The following is a 19,691-nucleotide window of genomic DNA, read 5'->3' on the forward strand; positions in this document are numbered from 1 at the left end:
TTGAAGCAGATCTAGCTTTTCAAGCCTACTGATGTGTTATTCTGATAATTGTAAACTATCCTGTTCATTTGATTTGGTTTAGGTTTGGAAAACGTAGATGATGATGCCATTGAATATAACAAGATTAAGATGCAGAATTCTAACAACTTTTAGAATATCCTTATCACCCGTTTCCTGTCATTCTAAAACATTAACTATATTGCTGGTGATTTAAAGCAATGCTGATATAAAATATGATATGAAAAAGAAACAAGTTTAAATTATGAGAATTGGGTGTTAAATGCTTATGACTAGAGTCATAGCTAGTGTAATTCCATATATGATCATATTTTTGCAATTTTCTAGAAGTTCTGATCTTATTTATCTTTATCAGTTTAATAATCATACTTAATTTATTTCCAATAAGCAAAGATATTTAAAGGACCAGCTTGAAAAAGATTGGAATCTGTTGGAGAAATCTGAGATTTTCATCTCTACTTTGTAGCTACTGTATGCATGAATAAACACTTAGTTTATCTGTTATAAATTCTCATAATTATATAAGCAAATTAAGGTCTGCAACTGCATTTTGGTTTTTAAAACCAAAATTAATTATGACATAATATTAATATGTAACTTAAGCTCCTGTATAACGCTAACCAGGTTTTCATATAGTGTCTTCCTTGATTTATCAAATAGTTTTAAGTTAAACTAAAGCATATATCTTGGGAAAAAATTCAGTATTTGTTTAAAGCCCTTAACCGAGAGAATTTATTACAGTTTTAGGTTATCTATTCAATGGTTAATTATTCAATAATTTTATTTTAATTTGAACTTCACTAACTTCAGTTTTCCAGCATGTAATGTTGTGGGAGTTTTCTACTAGATTAGAGTTTTCTGCTATCAGTGTTTGTCTTCTTACAGGTAATTACAGAACATGATCAAGCTAGTTCTTGTCTCTGATTAATCACATTAATTTGGCTCCATTTGGTCACTCAATGTAAGTGTGTAATCAGACAATTCCTTTAGGAGTTTTTCATGGCCAGTCCAAGCAAATATGACACAATGTGTTTTCATTAATGTCTGCAAACTCAGGCCAAACACTTTGTGAGAACTTGTAATGGATTTTAATTGTAAAGTGACATAGTATTTAAAATAAAATAAAATAAAATTAGCTATTATCTTCCTAAATTGAAGGATGAGGGATTCTTACCCTGAAATGAAAGGCAAACTAAATATTGTGGAGGAAACAAACAACTGATAAAGAATTTGTGAGATAAAAAAAATAGCTTTAAGTATAAGGTGTTTCTGAACAGAGATATAAGGAGATCATATTAAGTTCTTAGGACCTTTTAAGTGATAGTGGAAAAAATTCAAGTCCTTCTCAAATAGCTCCATCTGCAAAAGTGAAAGAAAAGAATGCATAAAAGTGCGCTTGTGCATCATCTTATACACTAATGGAGTTAATTTATTTTAGAGGATTTAAAATTTTGATTTAACTTCTTTTCAGAGAGTAGCTGAACAAGCAACAAACATTACTATGATATAGAGTGATATAAAAATTAGCTACTTCATAGAAAAGTCCTGTTGTGACATAGGTTATAGTTTCAAAGATTAAAGAATAATTTTTTTCCCCTCTGGAGTTACTTTGAGAACACAGTCTTGCCAGAGTTTGGAGTTTACATCAGTAACACACATAGATGCTGTTTCTTGATAGGAATGTCTTTTCTATAATTTATTGATGTTCTGCCTCAATGCTGCAACCTATGTACCACGTTATCTTTATTACTATTCAAAGTCCATTGATGTAGAAGATAAACCATATTCCAGTTCTGCTAGAAAGATTATTTTCTCTTTTCATGTATACAGGTACATTTTTTTCAAAATACATTTAAGAGAAATACCTTTATAAAATAAAGGTGATCAATCCTTGTCCTAATTACATATTGTTAAAACAGTGTTCTGTCTGTTGATTTTGCTCAGGGTATATAAAACAAGGGGATTATTGACCAGCACAGCCGTTTTCCTCCATTGTGTAAATCCTCCTCAGTTCAAAGATTATTGATCTGAAAGACACCAACAGCTCCTTTGGGTCCACTGCAGCCTGTTGATGCAGTCACCACATAGGGCAAAAAGTCTACCTGCTAATAAACCTTAAGAAACAGTGCTTGGAGGAAAAAGTTACTGAACCTTGAAAAGGAGAAGTTCCTCTCAATTAAATACCCCTATTACACCCACAAGCATCTGTACAACAGTGTTTGGATTGTTAGGACTCAGAAAAAAGTAGTGAGGAAAGGAAGAGAGCTTAAAGAACCCCTTTTCTTACAGGGTTGGGTTTTTTTGTGGTTTTGTTTGTTTTGGTTTGGGGTTTTTTGTTTTTTTTTGTTGTTTTTTACAGTTACAAAGGCTTAGAAATATGTCATTTAAAGAAAAAACATACTATGGAAGTACATTCAGAAACAAGTCACGTTACAAACATGGTCAGACAGTGTAATATCATTCGTTACACATGCTTGAAAAGATTCATTCATGCCAGGATTCAAGATGGATTTTTTTGTCTTTTCCTCAGAAAACAAAGACTTCCACTTTTCAACTCTAAGGTTTTTTTGACTTGAAATTTGAAGCAATGCTATAAAGGGACCTCAAAATGCAATAGTTATTGCAATTATTGATCATGATGAACAGCAAGGAAAAGTATTTCCAAGCATTGGCTGCATCCTGAAATCCAAATTCCTAGTTTGCTAACAAAATAAATTTTTGGCTTAAATTCTTAGTGCAATCACAGGGAAGGAATGTAGGCTTATAATAACTGGTTCCTAAAAATAGAGGCCATTTAAATTAGGCAGCCATTTTATAACAAATCTCTGTTTGCCTTTGGGAAAAAACACAGGACTCCAACTGTTGTGCAGGTTGCAATAATTAGACACTGACTGACACGCCAATGCAATTACTCAATTCTTTTGGCCAGGATCATTTTCAGAGGCTGTGTACTGATAAAAGAATACACTGAGGTTTTCATAAACTTGTGCCTGTGAACTTCAAGAAAGTGTTTTTCTTCTAGTCAGAGCCTACCCATTTTCCTTGTCTCCAACTCTGAAGATTTTTACCTGATGTTCTTGACTTTCTAAGTCATTATCAGACTTTTATTCTGGCTTGTTTCTTTCTGTCAGGATTTTTCCTCCTTTCTCTGAGCAACTGTTAAAAGCCAGATTATACACAGTCTTCTAGAGCAAACATGACACATACTTTTATTTTACTAAGAAATCAGGAATTACAAATTAATAACTTCCCTGGAAAACTTGCTAGATATTTCTAAGATATTCCAATATTTATCTGTGTGTGTTGGTTTATTTTAAATAAGTATGTGTTAGGAGGTTTATTTTACTTTAAAAAAGAGGAGTTAATGCTTGTTTTCTTTAGCTAACATCTAGTGATTAAAGGCTTTTCACTTTACCCAAAGCCTACAGCAAGGAGGTGTGCAATGTCTCTTCACTTAGTGTGGGGTATTTGTAATTTAGTGTCTAGCATAAACAAAGTCCTAGATATGAAGGTTGCCAACACACCAACTGAGTACCCTATCCCTTATTTTCTTTTTCTTAACAAATAAGTTGTTTTGACCTCTTAATAAAATCCAATCTTACACGAATTTCATTTAGCTCCATCAGGTCCTCCTTCAAATTAAGGTAGTGGTAATAGAAACACATTTTCAGCACCATGTGATTTTCAGTATCATTTAACTCAAATTCTTCCCACACTTGTACAACTTTCATACATATGCATATTTCAGTTTTATGTCTGATAAGGTAGTATACTTTTAAATAAAATTATGTTTGTGCATTTATTTCTAGCAGAGCAGAATCGTTAAAGGAAATAGGGAATTTTGTGTCTCCCTTCCTGATTAGAGAATGGACTGAAGGAGCTGCTTTTTATCCAGAGCCCTGCAGAAACTGATCTGAAAGGAAAACATGAAGCTTCGAAATGGATCCTGTGAAATGAGTCCTACAAATATCAGGCGGTACAATAGCAGAATTATCTCTTAGTAATGCCAGGCATACTGCACAAAAAGGACAGCACCAACCCACTGAACTCATCTAAAAAAAAAAAAAAAAATCCATTAAAAGGCAAACCTCTGTGGTTAAAATAGAAAAGCTTTTTTCTTCCAAATTGCAGCTGCTAAACTAAGCTCAACTTTGCAGCTAAAATGAAATGATTTAATCCTACACCACATGAAAAGCGAATGTCAGCAATTAAGTCAGACTAGAAAGCTTTGTTAGTGAAGGAATGCCTGGCTGGAACTTGCCCTCAAAGGCTTTACAAGGGAAACAGTCTTTTGTTGAGGCAATCTCTTGACAAAATACAAAAGAAATAAACTGATAATGGATTGGCACTTCAGGGAAACCAAAGGCTTTTAATAAAACTGCTCTGGACCACCCTCCTCCTCCTAAATATCAAACTCTCCATGATGTAACCTTCCAGTAACCTTGCTGGGATGCCTGGCAGTGCGATTCACCAGGACACCCCTATTCTTCTCTTTTCAGGCTCCTGCTTACATGGCTATTGGCAGTGTCAGAATGGCAAATGTTACAGACCAGAACAAAGCTGTGATTTTGAAGACAACTGTGGGGATAATACAGACGAGAGTGAATGTGGAACTTCCTGTGACTTTGAGAACGGCAGGTGTGGCTGGCAAAATTCCCTGGCAGACAATTTTAACTGGGTGCTAGGGGTCAGCTCGCCTCAAAGTCTTAGACCTCCCAGGGACCACACGCTGGGAAATAGAACTGGTATGTCGTCAGTTCACAAACAAGATGTAATTGTCTTCATGGAGCTTCTCATACCTTCCTTCACAGGCAGCAGGGGGGGTTCTAAAATGTCTAATTAGGGTGTTGTTTATTATGCATGTATCAAAATATTATTTGCTGTTGTCAAATTACTTTAAGCTAGGAAAAATTGATTCTCAGTTGTTTCTTCTTTAAGAATTGCTGTATGAGTCAAGCAAGGTAATTTGTTATGTGTCAGGAGAGAGGCATTTGGTCTGGCTGCAGTTTGCAAGGGTGAGTTAGCTCAGTTCTGAGATCCACTGGGTCCCACTCTTCTGGAGCTTGAGCTCATTTCCAGGAAGCTTAAAGTTACCCATAGTGACTATTCATAGTTTAATTTAGGGTAATTTTAAATAAATAAACATCCTTTTTTAGCTCCAGCGTAGCTCCTCGTTTGTTTTAGCCAAAACACCCATTTATCTGTTCTTGTTCTTACTGTAAGCTCTGTGCCTTTGTCCTCTACCTTTGAAGGTCCCATAGCTCAGGCAAAGCCGTTACTGAAGCTGAGCTCAGAACTGATCTTAAATTGAAATATCCCACAGCAGAATTGCGCAAAGGCGTGGGACTTGTATTTAGTAGTTGTTGAATGTTTACGTGAACTGCTGAAGGCAAAAACCCCATAAAACCAAAGTTTACTTGAAGACTTTGGTGAAACATTGGAACAGGCTGCCCAGAGAGGGTAGAAGCCCCATCCCTGGGAACATTCAAAGCCAGGTTGGATGGGGCTCTGAACACCCTGATCTGGCTAAATGTGTCCCTGCTCACTGCAGGGGGTTGGACTGGATGGCCTTTACAAGCCCCTTCCAGCCTGAACTATTCTATGATTCTGTGATACATAGAAACTCAGGGCCTAGTGAAAGCTTGCCAAGGTGACTGAACATGAAATAGGCACAAATAATCACAGAGGTTATTTGTTCATATGTTTTTAAATTTTGAGGTAGTCAAGCCTGGCTGCATTTCACTGATCTCAAAGTAAAATGCAGTAAAAAAAGAACTGCCCTCCAATGTGTCCCTGTCTTTCATTCAGTTTTTAAAATAGCGAGTTCTGTTAGAATACAGATTTATGTATCTCTGTGATATATATGTTGAATCTGCTCTGCATATGGATAAAATTACTGCTGATCTAATTATCAAGCATAGAAAATCTGAAAGTTAAATGTTTTTGTTCTGGTGAGTTATCGAACAGGTCAAATTATCCATTTCCTACTCAAGAGATGCTCTGTAGTCTTGAATTTCCATTCTCAAATAAATGTAATTAAAATTAATTTGACTTTTCACAGTTTTGATGTGGTCAAATATTTAGAGGTGAAGATGGTATCTGGCCACATAGCTAGAACTGATAGCACTTAATAATTTTGTTCATCATGAGAGAACCAAAACAAAATTCAGCTCCACTGTCACAAATTTTTCATATGTGGTAGAGAATACTGCAGTATTCGTTGATTGATCCTTGTACAAAAACAAATTTCAGCGCTGAGTCCAAACCCATAGCTCTTGAGCTTACAATTAGCAATTCCTTAATTCTAACTCCGCTATTAGCACCTCTGGTTTTAATATTAAAATACTGAAAATTTGCTTATGACTAGAATTACATCATTCTAGTTGGAATTAAGTGGTTTGTCCTATTACCTCCTAGCCAAGCTTGACTAGCTGTCATCCTTCCACTGTCCCACAGTGCTGGTCCCAGTCATTCATATCAAGGGGACTTTCAGTGTGTCCCTTGTCTGCCACCTCAGCCAGTCAAGTTTCCTTCCAAAGACTGTGGAAGTTTTTTGGGTTGGGTTGCTTTGGCTTGGTTTTCTCCAAAGAGAAGTAATTTGCCTGATATTAAACAGGCATTAACGAAGATCAGGATGCTCAGCACTCAGCCCAGTCTAGTCACATTGTCCTAGAAGACATTGATGCAATGACATGGCATGCTTTTGATATCTCGTAGTGTTTATGTACATGGCTTTTTTAACACACAAGCCAACAGATGTAGAAAAAATCAGTTCATTTGTATTTTCTCATTATGTATTTTTTTAAAAATTATCATGAATATGTCACTACACTTGTTAAATACATGCTTCATGTTAGGGGAAAAAAACAAATTTCTTATCCCGTAATATTACAGCAAACATCTATGATTGTAACTTAGCCACAGAAGTGTCAAAGTTTGAATGAACCCTTTTGTACTCCATCTCTAATGAAGTAATTTTTTTTTCTCCAATTCATATACAAAATTTAACAGATGTGCAATTATAATTTAACAGTGTGTTATTTATACTACATATATGTTTATGTGAACTACACATTTGGTTTTTGTACAAAGGAAAAAACCAAAAACTGATTAAAAATAAAAAAAAAGAAAACTCAGGGACCATATCAGTGTTGGAAAATATTAACTGTAGTTGTCTATTTTTGCAGTTCTGTCTGACTAAATAATTTAAATGTGGGTTAATATTCATACATTAAAGAGTACAGATGGCCAAAGGTAACATAAATCATTAGGGATACCTAATGATTTACAAATATATGAAGGTGTTTTTGCCTGTTTCACAGGTTTTTGACTTGCTATTTTGAAGGTTATCTTTCCAAAAACTTCATCCTGAAATTTATCCTGGTGTGGCTATTCTGTGATGTAGCGTCAAAATAGCAACTAATGCTGTTGGACAAGTACATGCAATCAGAGTAGCTGAGAAACATGGAAGCATTCTCTTTCTTATCTACACAGGCCAATCCAAATATTTAGCTGATCCCAGTTTATTCCTGGTATAACAGGTACACAAGGAATGTGATCGAGTCATCTTTTACCCTAAGCTTATGTTCACTAGTATAGGACATATATGGGAGGTATACTTCATATGTCTCCGCATTTACTTTGCTGAGGTTGTGAATTTAATTTGAAGGTCCAAAACTATCTTTCAATAATATATCAATTAATTTTAGGACAATTCCTGTATCTTGAGGCCACTGCAATAGGACTAAAAAATGAAAAAGCCCATGTGAAGAGTTCCAGATGGAAAGAATCCAGTGGGATTTGCGTGATGAGCTTCTGGTATTTCAAGTCATCTAAGGCCATGGGACATATTCAAGTTCTGATTAAGGTAAAAAACCCACACCATCTTTTATTTTTGAATATCTGATATCTGTAAAGGTGTATGTGCTCCAGCAGAGTCCTTTGGCAGTCTGACGTTCTCTTGTTTGACTTGTAGATTGCAAAAGCTCCCGCAGGCCTCCTGGTTCAGTGCTGGTTTTTGTCATTCTAGTCTCTTAAAAATGCTTTTACCGTTTTTCTTCCAAAAGAAGTTTCTCTGAAGAGCCACATAAAATCCTTTGAAAACATCTTTCCATTTTCCCTCTTCACATACAGTACCTTTCTCTTTGATATTCTCCACGAGAGCTATTTTCATATTTTGCTGCCATCCCTGTTGATAGCTATCAGTGTACAATCCTGTCATTCTGATGGAATGGTATCTACAAAAAAAAAAAAAAAGAATTAGCAACCTGCACAAAGTGAGAATAAAATGCAAAAATTATGACTCTATTAAATTATTTATCTTTTTATGTAGACAGGTACAGGATATATAATTGATTCTCTTTAGAAATGGCATATTTTTTGCTAAATGTGGGATGACCAAAAATTATAAACAAGTGAAAACTGACATGTTTCTTGAAAATTGAGTATTCAATAATTGAGTTATTTGTTGAAAAGAAAAAGTATTAAATGCTTGTGAAAGCATGTTTTAAGTTATAATATGATTTGGAGTAAAATGTAGAAATTAATGATCAGTGTAGCAAAAGCATGTAGTTCACCTCCCTGTGCATATTATGCGTTTTAATGCCACCAGGCATTTTAATGGTGTTCCAACACAGTGACCAAATATACCACTTCTAGATGTAGTAGAAACCTTTGCAAATGAGAGTGTGTATTTGTGCTTACATGTACCTGTGCAGTGAGTTCTGGTTATTCAAGTATAAATCATGATGCAATTTATCTGCCATGTGTCTGTTAACTTCTCTTTCTTCAATATCTCTAATAGAATCTTGGGGTAGAAATTATTTTGGTGAACTGCACTAAAATTTCTGGTTTATTTCTAATGCATGTTAACTGCCTTAATTTTTAATGATAAAACATATTTTGTCCTTGAAAATTAATTGCTAAAAATGGTTTCTCAAGTATTCTGGAAATTATAAGAATAGTTCAAAAGCTTGGAAGATACAACACTTCAATAGTCTTTACATCTAAAGACACAGCCTAGGCTAAGTCTGTCTGAAATATATAAAAACAATGAGCCCTTTGACAGCTTTAGGAGACTTTTTTCATGGATTAGTCCAAACACCTCCAAGAGGCCACTCATCAAGTAGTTGTATAGTTATTGAGCTGTATTTACACAGCTACTTTTCCTAGAAAAGCTCAAATCCATCTAGGATGCAAGTAGATTAAAAAAAAAAAATTGTTGTTTGAAAATAACTTTTATTTTGTGATGTATTCAAAAATTAAAGAAAGATAGATCCCATTATTTAAAATTAATAAGGTGCAAAAATAAACATTTATTTTCACTCAAAGTTCAAATTATGTTCTCATTGCTTTACGCAAAGGTGTGTCTTGTAGCACTCAAATATTGCAATTATGAGCATTTTAAAGATTGCTCAATTTTAATTGCAAACTAACTTTGATGGAAAATAAATAGCAGCTGCATTAGGTATGTGTGAGTAGTTTGCACTTAAATTATCACTGTTGGTTGCGTACAGTAATTATCTCATTAAGTATGTTGCAGCATGGACAGTTGCCTTAAAACCAGAAAAATAACTATATCTTGTCTTATCACGTGCAGTGAAATTAATAATATACATTCAAATACTTCTGTTAAACGGGAGACAAAGAAGTGAAATAAAAGAAAATCAAACAAACTGCATGACCTAAAATGAGTTAGAAAGGCATTCGTTTTCTGTTGGGATATTGTCTTGGAAGGGCTCAAGTCAAGTAGCTGAAATTCCTAATTATTTTTTCCACCCTCAGGATGGACAAAGGGATTTAAATTTTAAATTTTTTTTTTACAAAATTGACGTGAGCAGAGTTTTGCTGGGTAGTTATCCCTGTTGATAGGAGCCTGTAGAAAATATTTTCTACTTTACTTTTTAATATTTTCTTGAAAGATAATGTTCAAATATAGGAATTGTATGGAATTTTCTATATCATGATGAGTAATACTTCCTTTCTCTAGGTTTTGGGAAAATTCTTTTTGTTTTCTCTTTCTTTTATTCTTATTGCAGTGACACATAGTCCTCTTCTTATTTTCACCTGGTTTGACTATCTTAATGTACTTTTCAGACATTATTTTTATGTTATTTTAAATCCCTGTCTCCAGGGAGCTTAGAGCTTTTTAAAGGAAGTGTTAATAGAAGACATTTGATTAACCACTTATTATTATTCATTTTTTTTAGTGAAGGCAAGAATTCTACATGGAGATAGGAAAAATTATTCTCATATTTGTATCCAGGATTGTTTTGCAGATCAGCCTAGTTTACCTGTTATTTGGCTTGTAAGGATTTTTAAGTCAATACTGTAATTAGAGCTTCTATTTAGCAGCTTCTGTATGAATAAAATCTAATTAAACAACACATAGTCATGGGAAGTCATATCGAAGCTTCTGCTACTTCAAACTGCAATACCATTATAATTCCATCCGGTTTGAGCATCTCTTGATTTAAAGTGAAATTAGCATCAGTGAAAGCAGACCAGTAGATTGTGATTAGCTGAAAATGTAAAGAGGAGGATATGACTCGGGAAAGAATTTACCATCTCAAGTTTGACTACTAAGCAAACTGTCTCTAGCTAGAGTCATCAGGCCCACTAAAAGCTGAACTGAGAGTGAGCACTGTACAAACCAATGGCACAGAAATGAACAATATGATGAGGAAATACTGTATGGAGGCAGAATGAGGAAGATACTTCTCGTCCTCCTGAATATCACAGTGGAAGAAAAATGGTAATTGAGAGTAAAAAGCCATTTTTTTTAAATGTTCATGGTATGTATTGGTGTCTTCTCTTAATATTTACATTTCTTGTCAACATTCAGGAAGGTTTAGAATATTATCTATCATGCTACTAAAGTAGTATTTCAGATTATGATATAACCGATAAAACTGCAGGATCATAAAAGGGATACCACTGCCAAGCATTAACTTTTATGTTAAGGTTTGCAGTTAGAGAAAACAAATTCATTTTCTATGGGAATTTCTCTGCAGTTACTAGGGTTTTTGTGTCTCCTCAAATTGTACTACATATTCTTTGTATAAACTTCTGTAAAGAGAATAAAAATCCAAGCAAAATGATGGGTCGTTGAACTAGTTGCAAAAATACAGTATTCTTCAAATCAACCTCCCTCAACATTTATGCAAATGAAAGATTTTGACATAGCTATTTATGGAGACTGTATATCCAACTTACCATCTGTCTAAATTGAAATTACAAAGTGTTTAATAGCAGTGCAAAATCTCACCTGGCAAACATAATATCAGAAGAGATCCGGATATAACTAGTCAAAACTTTACTATTGCAGTGAGATTTTGAGATACTTCTAATCTTCTCTGTGGCAGTTGTAAGAGAATACAGTCCATTGAAGGAGATATTCTGAAGCTAAAGTGCAGCATAGTCACTATTCCTGTTTTAGCAGTGATGGTGGGGTTCCTCATCGTCACTCAATACGAGTTTATTTTATGGGTCGAAAGAAACCGTGTTATTTTTAAACCTGCTTCTAAAGAGGCAAGCAAGATTTCTTAGGTGAAAAGAATGATATATTTTATTGTTCTGCTGATCTGAACATAAGTTTCCTACTGCTGCTTAAGCTGTTTCTGTCATAAAAAAGAAGCAAGTCTTAGGTATCATCGTGGGCAAGGAACAACAATCAAAGGATAAAACCATTTGTTGAAGACAATTTTTGTGGGATCAGTGTTAATTGCCCTGCATATAGACATTGTCATTACAAAATAAGGATTTAACACAGTTAAGGGGACCTCTTTCAAGGATTTGAAATGAGCCTCTAAAAAGGAATATGCAGATGTATAAGGAAGGTGAAACCTACTATTAGTAACTACTGTGACAAAGCCAATATGCACAGGAACTCGTTAGGAGTAAGGTCCAGTGGACCTTACTCAGGCATGTAATTAATTCCATCCAGTTACAAATGAGCAAAGACATGAGGATATTCAGGAGTACAAGAAGTCCCAGACAGCTCATGGCAAACGAAGCAGGGCCCTGTTGACACGGCTGCAAGTGACAGACTAGCTTGGCCAGGGCTGCAGGCGGCTGGAGCCAGCAGCCAGCACCCTCCAGCTGTGCAGGGCTGAGGCAGCATCCACCCAGCCACCGGGTTGCTGCGGCTTATCAGCTAAAGCTGAAAGCCATCACAGTTGTTCTCTTAATATTGTTGTTGGTTTTGGCCATCCTAAGGTAGAGAGGAGGGGGCTAGGGTTGTAGAAGTGTATAGCTTAGCAGGTGCCAAGCTCAGATACAGATGACTCATGGCAGTTTTTGTAATTCCCTGGTTATTTTTGGTGAAGCAGCCTACTGTCCCGAGCTGTCGACAGCAAAACCTGCAGCAGACATCTTCTGGACATTTGTATCTCTAGGATCAAGTAGTTTAAAATGAAATGTTTACAAATCGATATCATTGACCCTACTTCTATGGGAAGTCACTCAAGAATGAAGTCTGAGGAAACAGCTTCGCAGCTGAAAATAGTCTTTGTGTTTCTACATTGATTCTTCTGACTGGCTGCATGAAAAACAATCAACTCCTCACATTAATGTAGAAGTTATAGTTCTCATTGGGTCCAGGCAGCCTCAAAGCAGATTATCTGATGTCCACGCAGCTAGAGGAAGAAACTAAATTTTCAAAGATTTTCTTGAATATTTTACTTAAGAGCCTGCTGAACTTCAAAGCATGCTCCAAATAATTTAGAAAATGTGTAGGCTTTTCACTTGCCCTCTTTAGACATAATAAATATTTAGAGAAATCTTTTCAATCTAATGCAGAATATAAAGCTTTCTAGTATTTGTACATGGATGAAATAGATGTATGAACATACCTAGCTATGTGTCCAGTAGCTTACATTTATCCTTTTTTCCTTTGTATCCTAGTATTTTGTTTATTTCCAATAGTTTTCCTTCATTAAATCCAGCAGAAGATGTATTCAGGAGAATTTGGTTCCACATAACAGCACAGGGGTAATGGCCTTTATTGAATGAGTATATATAGCTCTCCAAAGGGACACAGTTTTAAACTATTTATTTCCATTGCTGACCTGTGAACTGTTGTTAAAAGTTGTCTTTCAGTCAATGAAATGTCTGATCTGACCAATGAGTGAAAGTGAGGGAGTATTACCTTAGTCCCAGGAGCTTTGAAGGAAATCACCAGGGATACTGTGAGGCACTGTATTACTTGTCAAGAAAGAAAGGAAGATTAACTTTTATGGCAGCTTTACTTCCCAGAGCAAGATAATTTCGTATTTATATTTCCTGAATTGAATGCAGAATCTGAAACAGCACTTTCCACCTTTATAGGCATTGTTTCAGACAGGATTGTTGTAGGTCTGATTTTTGACCCCATGACATAAGCATATCTCCATGTAAATTGAGACACTGATTAAATAGAAGTCTATTTTCAGTGGAAGCATCATTTCTCAAAAACAGTTTACATAGAAGGGACAAACTATATGCACAACTGTAGATAAGGACAGACACCATTCAGTGCATTTTATTTGCTCGGAAGAGCACATTAAGAAGTTATTTCAATCTTCTTAATTGTAAATTATCAGAAGCATAAAAATTAGTTGTATTTTTATACTACAACCAAATGTAAACATTATTTCCAAAGAGTTGGTGAGCTGGATTAATACATTTGGATGTGCTTTGAAGGAAAAAAAAGTTTTAAGGAAGGGTTAAAGAATCACGCTTGTGTTTTGAAATCTTACTCATGAAGACAAGATGTTCATCAGAGGATTTGTAATTTAAAATTATTGTGTTTCTAGAAACACATATAACAGAAATTGTCTGTATGTGAATTATTAAGCATTTTTTTGTTTACATTCTTTGAGAACTTGACCTTTTTCTCTCTTAAGAGATGAGGATGACGAGTAGTGAAGGATTGGTGTGACTAAGGCCAGGTCAGGCAGGGCAGTGCCTGGTTAGAAAACTGAGCAGGCTGACAGACCCAGACAGCACGATGCATAGTGAATCATTGAAGCAACACAGAAGTATCCTGTAACATCACACCTGGAATCATAAATCCTGCCTCTCAGGGCAAATAACACCTTTCTATTTTCTATCCCAGCCTCGCACCATATTGCACAATGTGACGTTGATGAAAAAAGCACTTTTAGTCTCCTCCGCACTGCACAGTTCTCACAGTTGTTTCACTGAACTCATTCCCCAAATCAGAGATCTCTGGGAGTGATTTACTTTATTGATTTGTCAGCTCATAATCTCACAGAGTGATGATGGTCACATTGCTCCTTCTTAGCATATGAGGCTTTGAAGCATCTCTGGGATCTTTGCAGATTAGACTTCTTTTGGTCTTTTCTAACTCTTTTCAGGGCAGACGTTCAACAATGAAAGTTGTCATTTAAGTGTGTCTCAGGGCAGAGTTCTTTTAAGGATCATAGAGCTGCTGTTTGATTTATATTGAAGCAACAGACAGCAAAATCTGTTCTTTTTTACATAGCGGCTGCAAAATAGACATATTTTTGTGAAGACAAAATGACTTCATCTAAATGATAGAGGTGTAGCCTTGAATGTTGAGCATTTTTATTAGTTTTTCTTATCTGTACTAATTAGGAAAATTTAGACACTTAATTAACATATATTTCTAAAAGCAAAATAAAATAAATAATGCAACATGTAACCTGGGGCCTGCTGGTATCTTTTAGAAAGCATATAGCATTAATCAGACTGAGATCCCAGGACAGTATCTAATTTTCCTGATCAACAACTCCACTTGAAAAAAACACACTGAACATTTCTAGGCATTCCATTTAACCTCAGAAAAAGTGGAAGATCTTTCTTTTTTCCTTTCTCATGTCTTTTTACATCCCAAGGCCTCTTGGTCTTCCACTGAGAAAAGTGTGTTCCTTTTGTGAAACACAGACTGAACTGATATTACACTAACAAAACTTCAGCAAGCACCACCGTAGCACTAGCGCTCCTTGTAGAACATTGATTTTTTTTTTTTCAGGTTATCCTCCTTTATGCAACCTGTATTTTAATTCACAGTTCATTTTTATGTCCTGGAGATGTTTTAGTTTCTGGCAGTCTTTGATCTTTGCCAGGCTTGCAGTATCAAGCTGTAGTGCGCTTAAAATTGCTTTGATGAATCAGAAAAGGATTTTAACATGAAGAGTCTAATGTTTATGCTTCCAGAATTTTTTTCAGCTTCTGGTCTTCATCTTTGAATCCACCGTAGCTTCAGAAAAAAAAAAAAAAAAAAAAAAAAAAAAGAAGTTGTGTTTCCGTATTTGGTGTAATTTACTTCACAAAAATGGAAGTGTCTGATTCCAATTCATTTCATGTAAGAGTCAGACTGGATATTAGTACCTATATTCATGACTCTAATAATCTGTACACTTGTTTTTTTGCAGGTTGGCCCCATTGCATTATATACTGATGAATCAAATGAAAGATGAAAGGCTGCTTTAAATAGAATTGTCTTTTCATTGCGTGCACTGACATCCAACATGGTGGTGAGAGCAGTTATCGTTTGTAGCAGGGACTAATAGCGTCAGTGTATGGGAGCTTTAAGAGGCTGCAGTTTCTCCCCACTATCTTACTTAACATGGAGACAAACCTTTCCATAACCTGGTAACTTTGCGTTGCTTGTCAGTGAGAAGGTCACTGCAGCTCAGATGAATTGCTGCAAACTCAGGGAAACCACATCGTGCATTCATAGGAGTTTCTTATCTACGTTTTTAGCCTCAAATTCTTTCAACAAGCCTCTATGTTCAGTCACACTCCTCAGGTTGTCCAGCTACACCCAGCACTTCCCAGCTTGCCTCATTCTTTTGTAACTTGTTCCTGAAAGATTTGCCAGGCCATATCTGCAAAATTAAAAACACAAGGAGCTCATATAAGGAATGTTAGTACTACTTCTCAGACTGGAGAAACCATGCTAATATGGTTTTCTGTTTGAATTAATGAAGTAAAGAGAGATGATACCATAGTATTACTAAAATCAGGAATTAAAAAGATCATGTGCATTAAGCCCCTGGAATATGTGGTCTGCAGGGTATATTTGATTTTGCCTTCAGCAGGAACACTGCAAGAAGGAAATGAACGCTAAAAGTTGCATTTTTTATCTCCCACATTTCAGATTAGTTAAGGCTCTTCATCTATCTGTGACACTAATTTTTCTTTATCTTTAGGAGTTTTAGGTGACACGAAAAGTTTTCAAAGGCAAGTGAAAAAAAAATACTTTTATTGTAAGTGTAGATCTTATGGAATTAAGAAATAAGGAGAATTATTTAATCTTTAGCTGTAATGCTGGGCTCTAGTGTGGACCAGGGATGATTTGGTGTGGTCCACATATAAGGATTTTCTTAGAAGAATTGGGGTCTTTTTTTCTAAAGAGAGTGAGGACACCAAAAAAATCCTCAACCTACAGAACAAAAAAGGAAGCCCTTGAGACTGTACCAAAAAATCATGTGGATGCTATTCAGAGTTGCATAATAAACGAAAACTATAAGACCAATTTTTTTTTTTTGGCTTAAATTTCAAAATCATACAAGTGGAAAACATATTTTTTTTTTATAATGGAAACCATTCTAGTGAGCGTTTTGTTTGTTGGATAGCAGTCATTGAAAAAAAATACAGTGAAATATTTTAAACTAGTTTTAATTTGAATGCTTATAATAACAGGAAAACAATTAAAAACAAGGAGAACAGAAAAGTGCAAATAACCTTATATTTATTTCCTTGCAAAATCATCTGTTTTCTATAAACCATTAAATGTCACCAAACATTTCTCATTATAATGGAAGGGGAAGACTGATACCACAGGTGTCATTTTATGATTAATAATTATGAAGATTTTTTTTGGATGTCAATTGCTCTGCTCATTGAAATGTAAGAGACAGCTGTTGTGGAAACGTCATATGAAACCACAGCGGAAACTTAGGCTAATGCAATTGTACAGCACTGCTCATTTTATGTAGCTAGCTGCTTAGTTTATTGAAAACTGTGTTTTGTTGTTTGAAATTACAGTGAAATGGACCAGGCTCTCAATCTATATTTGTGTGAACCAGTAAATCAAGGCGCTGTGAAGTATCTTTCAGCTTTTAAACAATTTGCTTAGACTTGTTTTCTGTACTTTTATACCATCTCATTTAGGCAGCTAAAAACATTACTTGTTCTATTAAGTGTTGGCATGATAAAGCTACACTGCCATTTGTCCAATTAAAATCTACACCCTATATTTAGATGTTATTTGATCTTCCCCTCAGCTGCTCACTGTTACCTTCCACTCCTTCCAGTAAATAGCACAACTTAGTATCTTACTGTTTTCTAATTTAATTTAATTTGATCTTTATTGGAGAAAAGGTTCTTTAAATAAGTTCCCAACGTGATTCAGAAGAGGTAGTACTTAAATTTATATACAGGAACTATCTAATTCATTTCATTGATCAGCAAACAGAAGATGACTTGTTATTTATGACATGGAAATGCTCATTAGATTTGAAGGATTCTGCTGCTCACAACATTATTCTGAGCATTTTGACAGCGTGATTCCGTTCAGAATTGTGTTCAGTGAAAGTTCAGAGGTGGATTTCTGTCTCTTTAGCATTTTATGTACCAGCTGTGTTCTTCAAGTGTTACTAAAAAAATAAGAGTTCTTTTTTTTCCATCCTAGCTGTTTTAGGATTATGAGGGCTATGGAAAGGAATTAACAACTAATGAAAATCCTCCCCTGCACATTTTTAACTTTAGACTTTGCTTTAGCCAATAGTATAGTCTGCTTACATTGGTACATCTGGAGTTTAATATCTATACAAATTGCAATCTGCTCCTTCCAAGTTGTACCAAGATTTGTTGTACAGAGAAATGCATTGTTTCTTCAGGTAAGATCTGAAATCTCTTGACAACAGCAATGCAGCAAGACCATTCTAAAGAGACCAGCTATCTTGAAAAGACCAATCTTAGGGTCAGTCTTTTCAGCTTGAAAAGAAAATTTTACTCTGTGTAGCTGAAGAACCTGAATGGTCTTACAAATAATACCCAGAGAAGGTGTGGTTATATGAGGGAGAAAGGTACAGGAGACCGTGTAGCAAGGCAAAAGAAGGCACATTGTGGTAAGTGATACTAAAATACCTTAAAGCATACAGTCTACTTAATATTTTCTGAGTTTTTGTAGCCATTTTGTAATGACCACAAATCTTACAGAGGCATGTATAGGATGCCCTTGCTATAAAAACTCCTTAGACTACATCATAAAATATCCTTTTCCATACAGACACGATCAGACTGAATTTCTGCTGTAGGGGGGGTGGGGAAGGCACATTCCGCCACAGATCCCTTGGAGTTCTCTTATTTTAGGTGGTTTTGTCACTCGGCGGTTATATTTTGCCTTTGATTTGGTTTTTTTTTTTTTGATGTTGCAATGTTTCCTCAGTTCACACAATTCTTCCGATAATTACTTCTGTGCTTATTTGCTGTAGGGAATAAATCCATTTAGAAAAGACAGACAGAACTTCTGCACTCTCTGCAACATCTAGAGAAAAATTAAAGAAGTGGAAATGGAGAATTGGGGTTATCACAACTACAGAAACTGTAAACCAGGCGTAGATTACATAACAGTTATTGCACTGGGGAGAAATTGAAGGATATCTGAGGGATTTTCATTAAAAACCAAAAAATTAATGGAAGAGAAAAATTGCCACTGAATTTCCTGTTCTACCTTAGTTTTATTTGTATTTGTTTGGCGGGTTGAAAATTATTACAAATTCTCTTTTACATATTTGGGTTGTGGCTGATGCTTGCTCTCATGCTTGTTTTCAGAGATATCATTTTGCCTTTATGTAGGCAAATTATTTCTGTGTTATCGGAAGAAAGACATGTTACAAAGAGAACTCTGTACTTTCTACTATATAGATTTCTTTTATAAGAAATACGTTAAAAGCACAGGACTTGCTGTTAAATTGTCATTTGTCTCAATGTGGGTGGGATTCCTATTACTTAAAGTCATAGATGCCTCCAGTGCAGCCACTGGGGCACTCACCCTAGCCTCTCTTTGTTGATGGTTGGGTTTTACTCACTGTGTCAAAGGGAGTCCTGAGTATGATTTATCTCACTCAAAAGTAAGCATCTATAAGAGGAAAGATGGCTATCACTTCCTGCAGACGTGTAATGTATATAGTAATATTCAATAAGCAATATTGGGTACATTCAGGAATGGCATTGGATAAATATTTGAATTTTGAATATTTCAGTAACTATTTGTGGGTACTTACACAGATATTTCATATCTTTTGTGTCGATGCAAACACTGAGATCTCATGAATCTGCAAACTATTATCAACTACATCCCTGTTATACTATATATATTTATATATTTATAACTATATATGTCCTTGAACGTATAGGGTGGTGACCACTGGAGACAGTAGTAGGGAAAGAGGGGGAATCTCACTGAAGTGTTTTAATATAATAAGATCTGTCAGTTATGAGAGCCCTCAATTTGTAGAGAATATATTTCATAACTACAGATTAATAATGTAAATCAGCTATCTGGTTCCTTGGCATTCTCTAAGAAATAAATTGTTGTATCCACCAAGTATTATAGAGACAGGACTTGAGCATTCCTCTTAAAGATGACTTTTTTCTCAGGATCAATTCAGTGAAGCTTAAAAATACTTAATTGAGCT

At 35.2% G+C, this 19,691-nt stretch overlaps 1 protein-coding gene across 1 annotated transcript in view; it reads left to right on the top strand.

Annotated features, from left to right (window-relative positions):
• Positions 1–19,691, top strand: part of MALRD1 (MAM and LDL receptor class A domain containing 1) — a 268,374-nt gene that overhangs the window by 130,490 nt on the left and 118,193 nt on the right. Inside the window, exons 27-28 of the mRNA XM_086467325.1 lie at positions 4,518–4,763; positions 7,728–7,885. Coding sequence (XP_086323451.1) covers positions 4,518–4,763; positions 7,728–7,885 — 404 coding nt within the window. The remainder of the gene's footprint in view (positions 1–4,517; positions 4,764–7,727; positions 7,886–19,691) is intronic.

This window comes from Leptosomus discolor, chromosome 6, assembly GCF_034619465.1.
Source record: "Leptosomus discolor isolate bLepDis1 chromosome 6, bLepDis1.hap2, whole genome shotgun sequence".
NCBI lineage: Eukaryota > Metazoa > Chordata > Aves > Leptosomiformes > Leptosomidae > Leptosomus > Leptosomus discolor.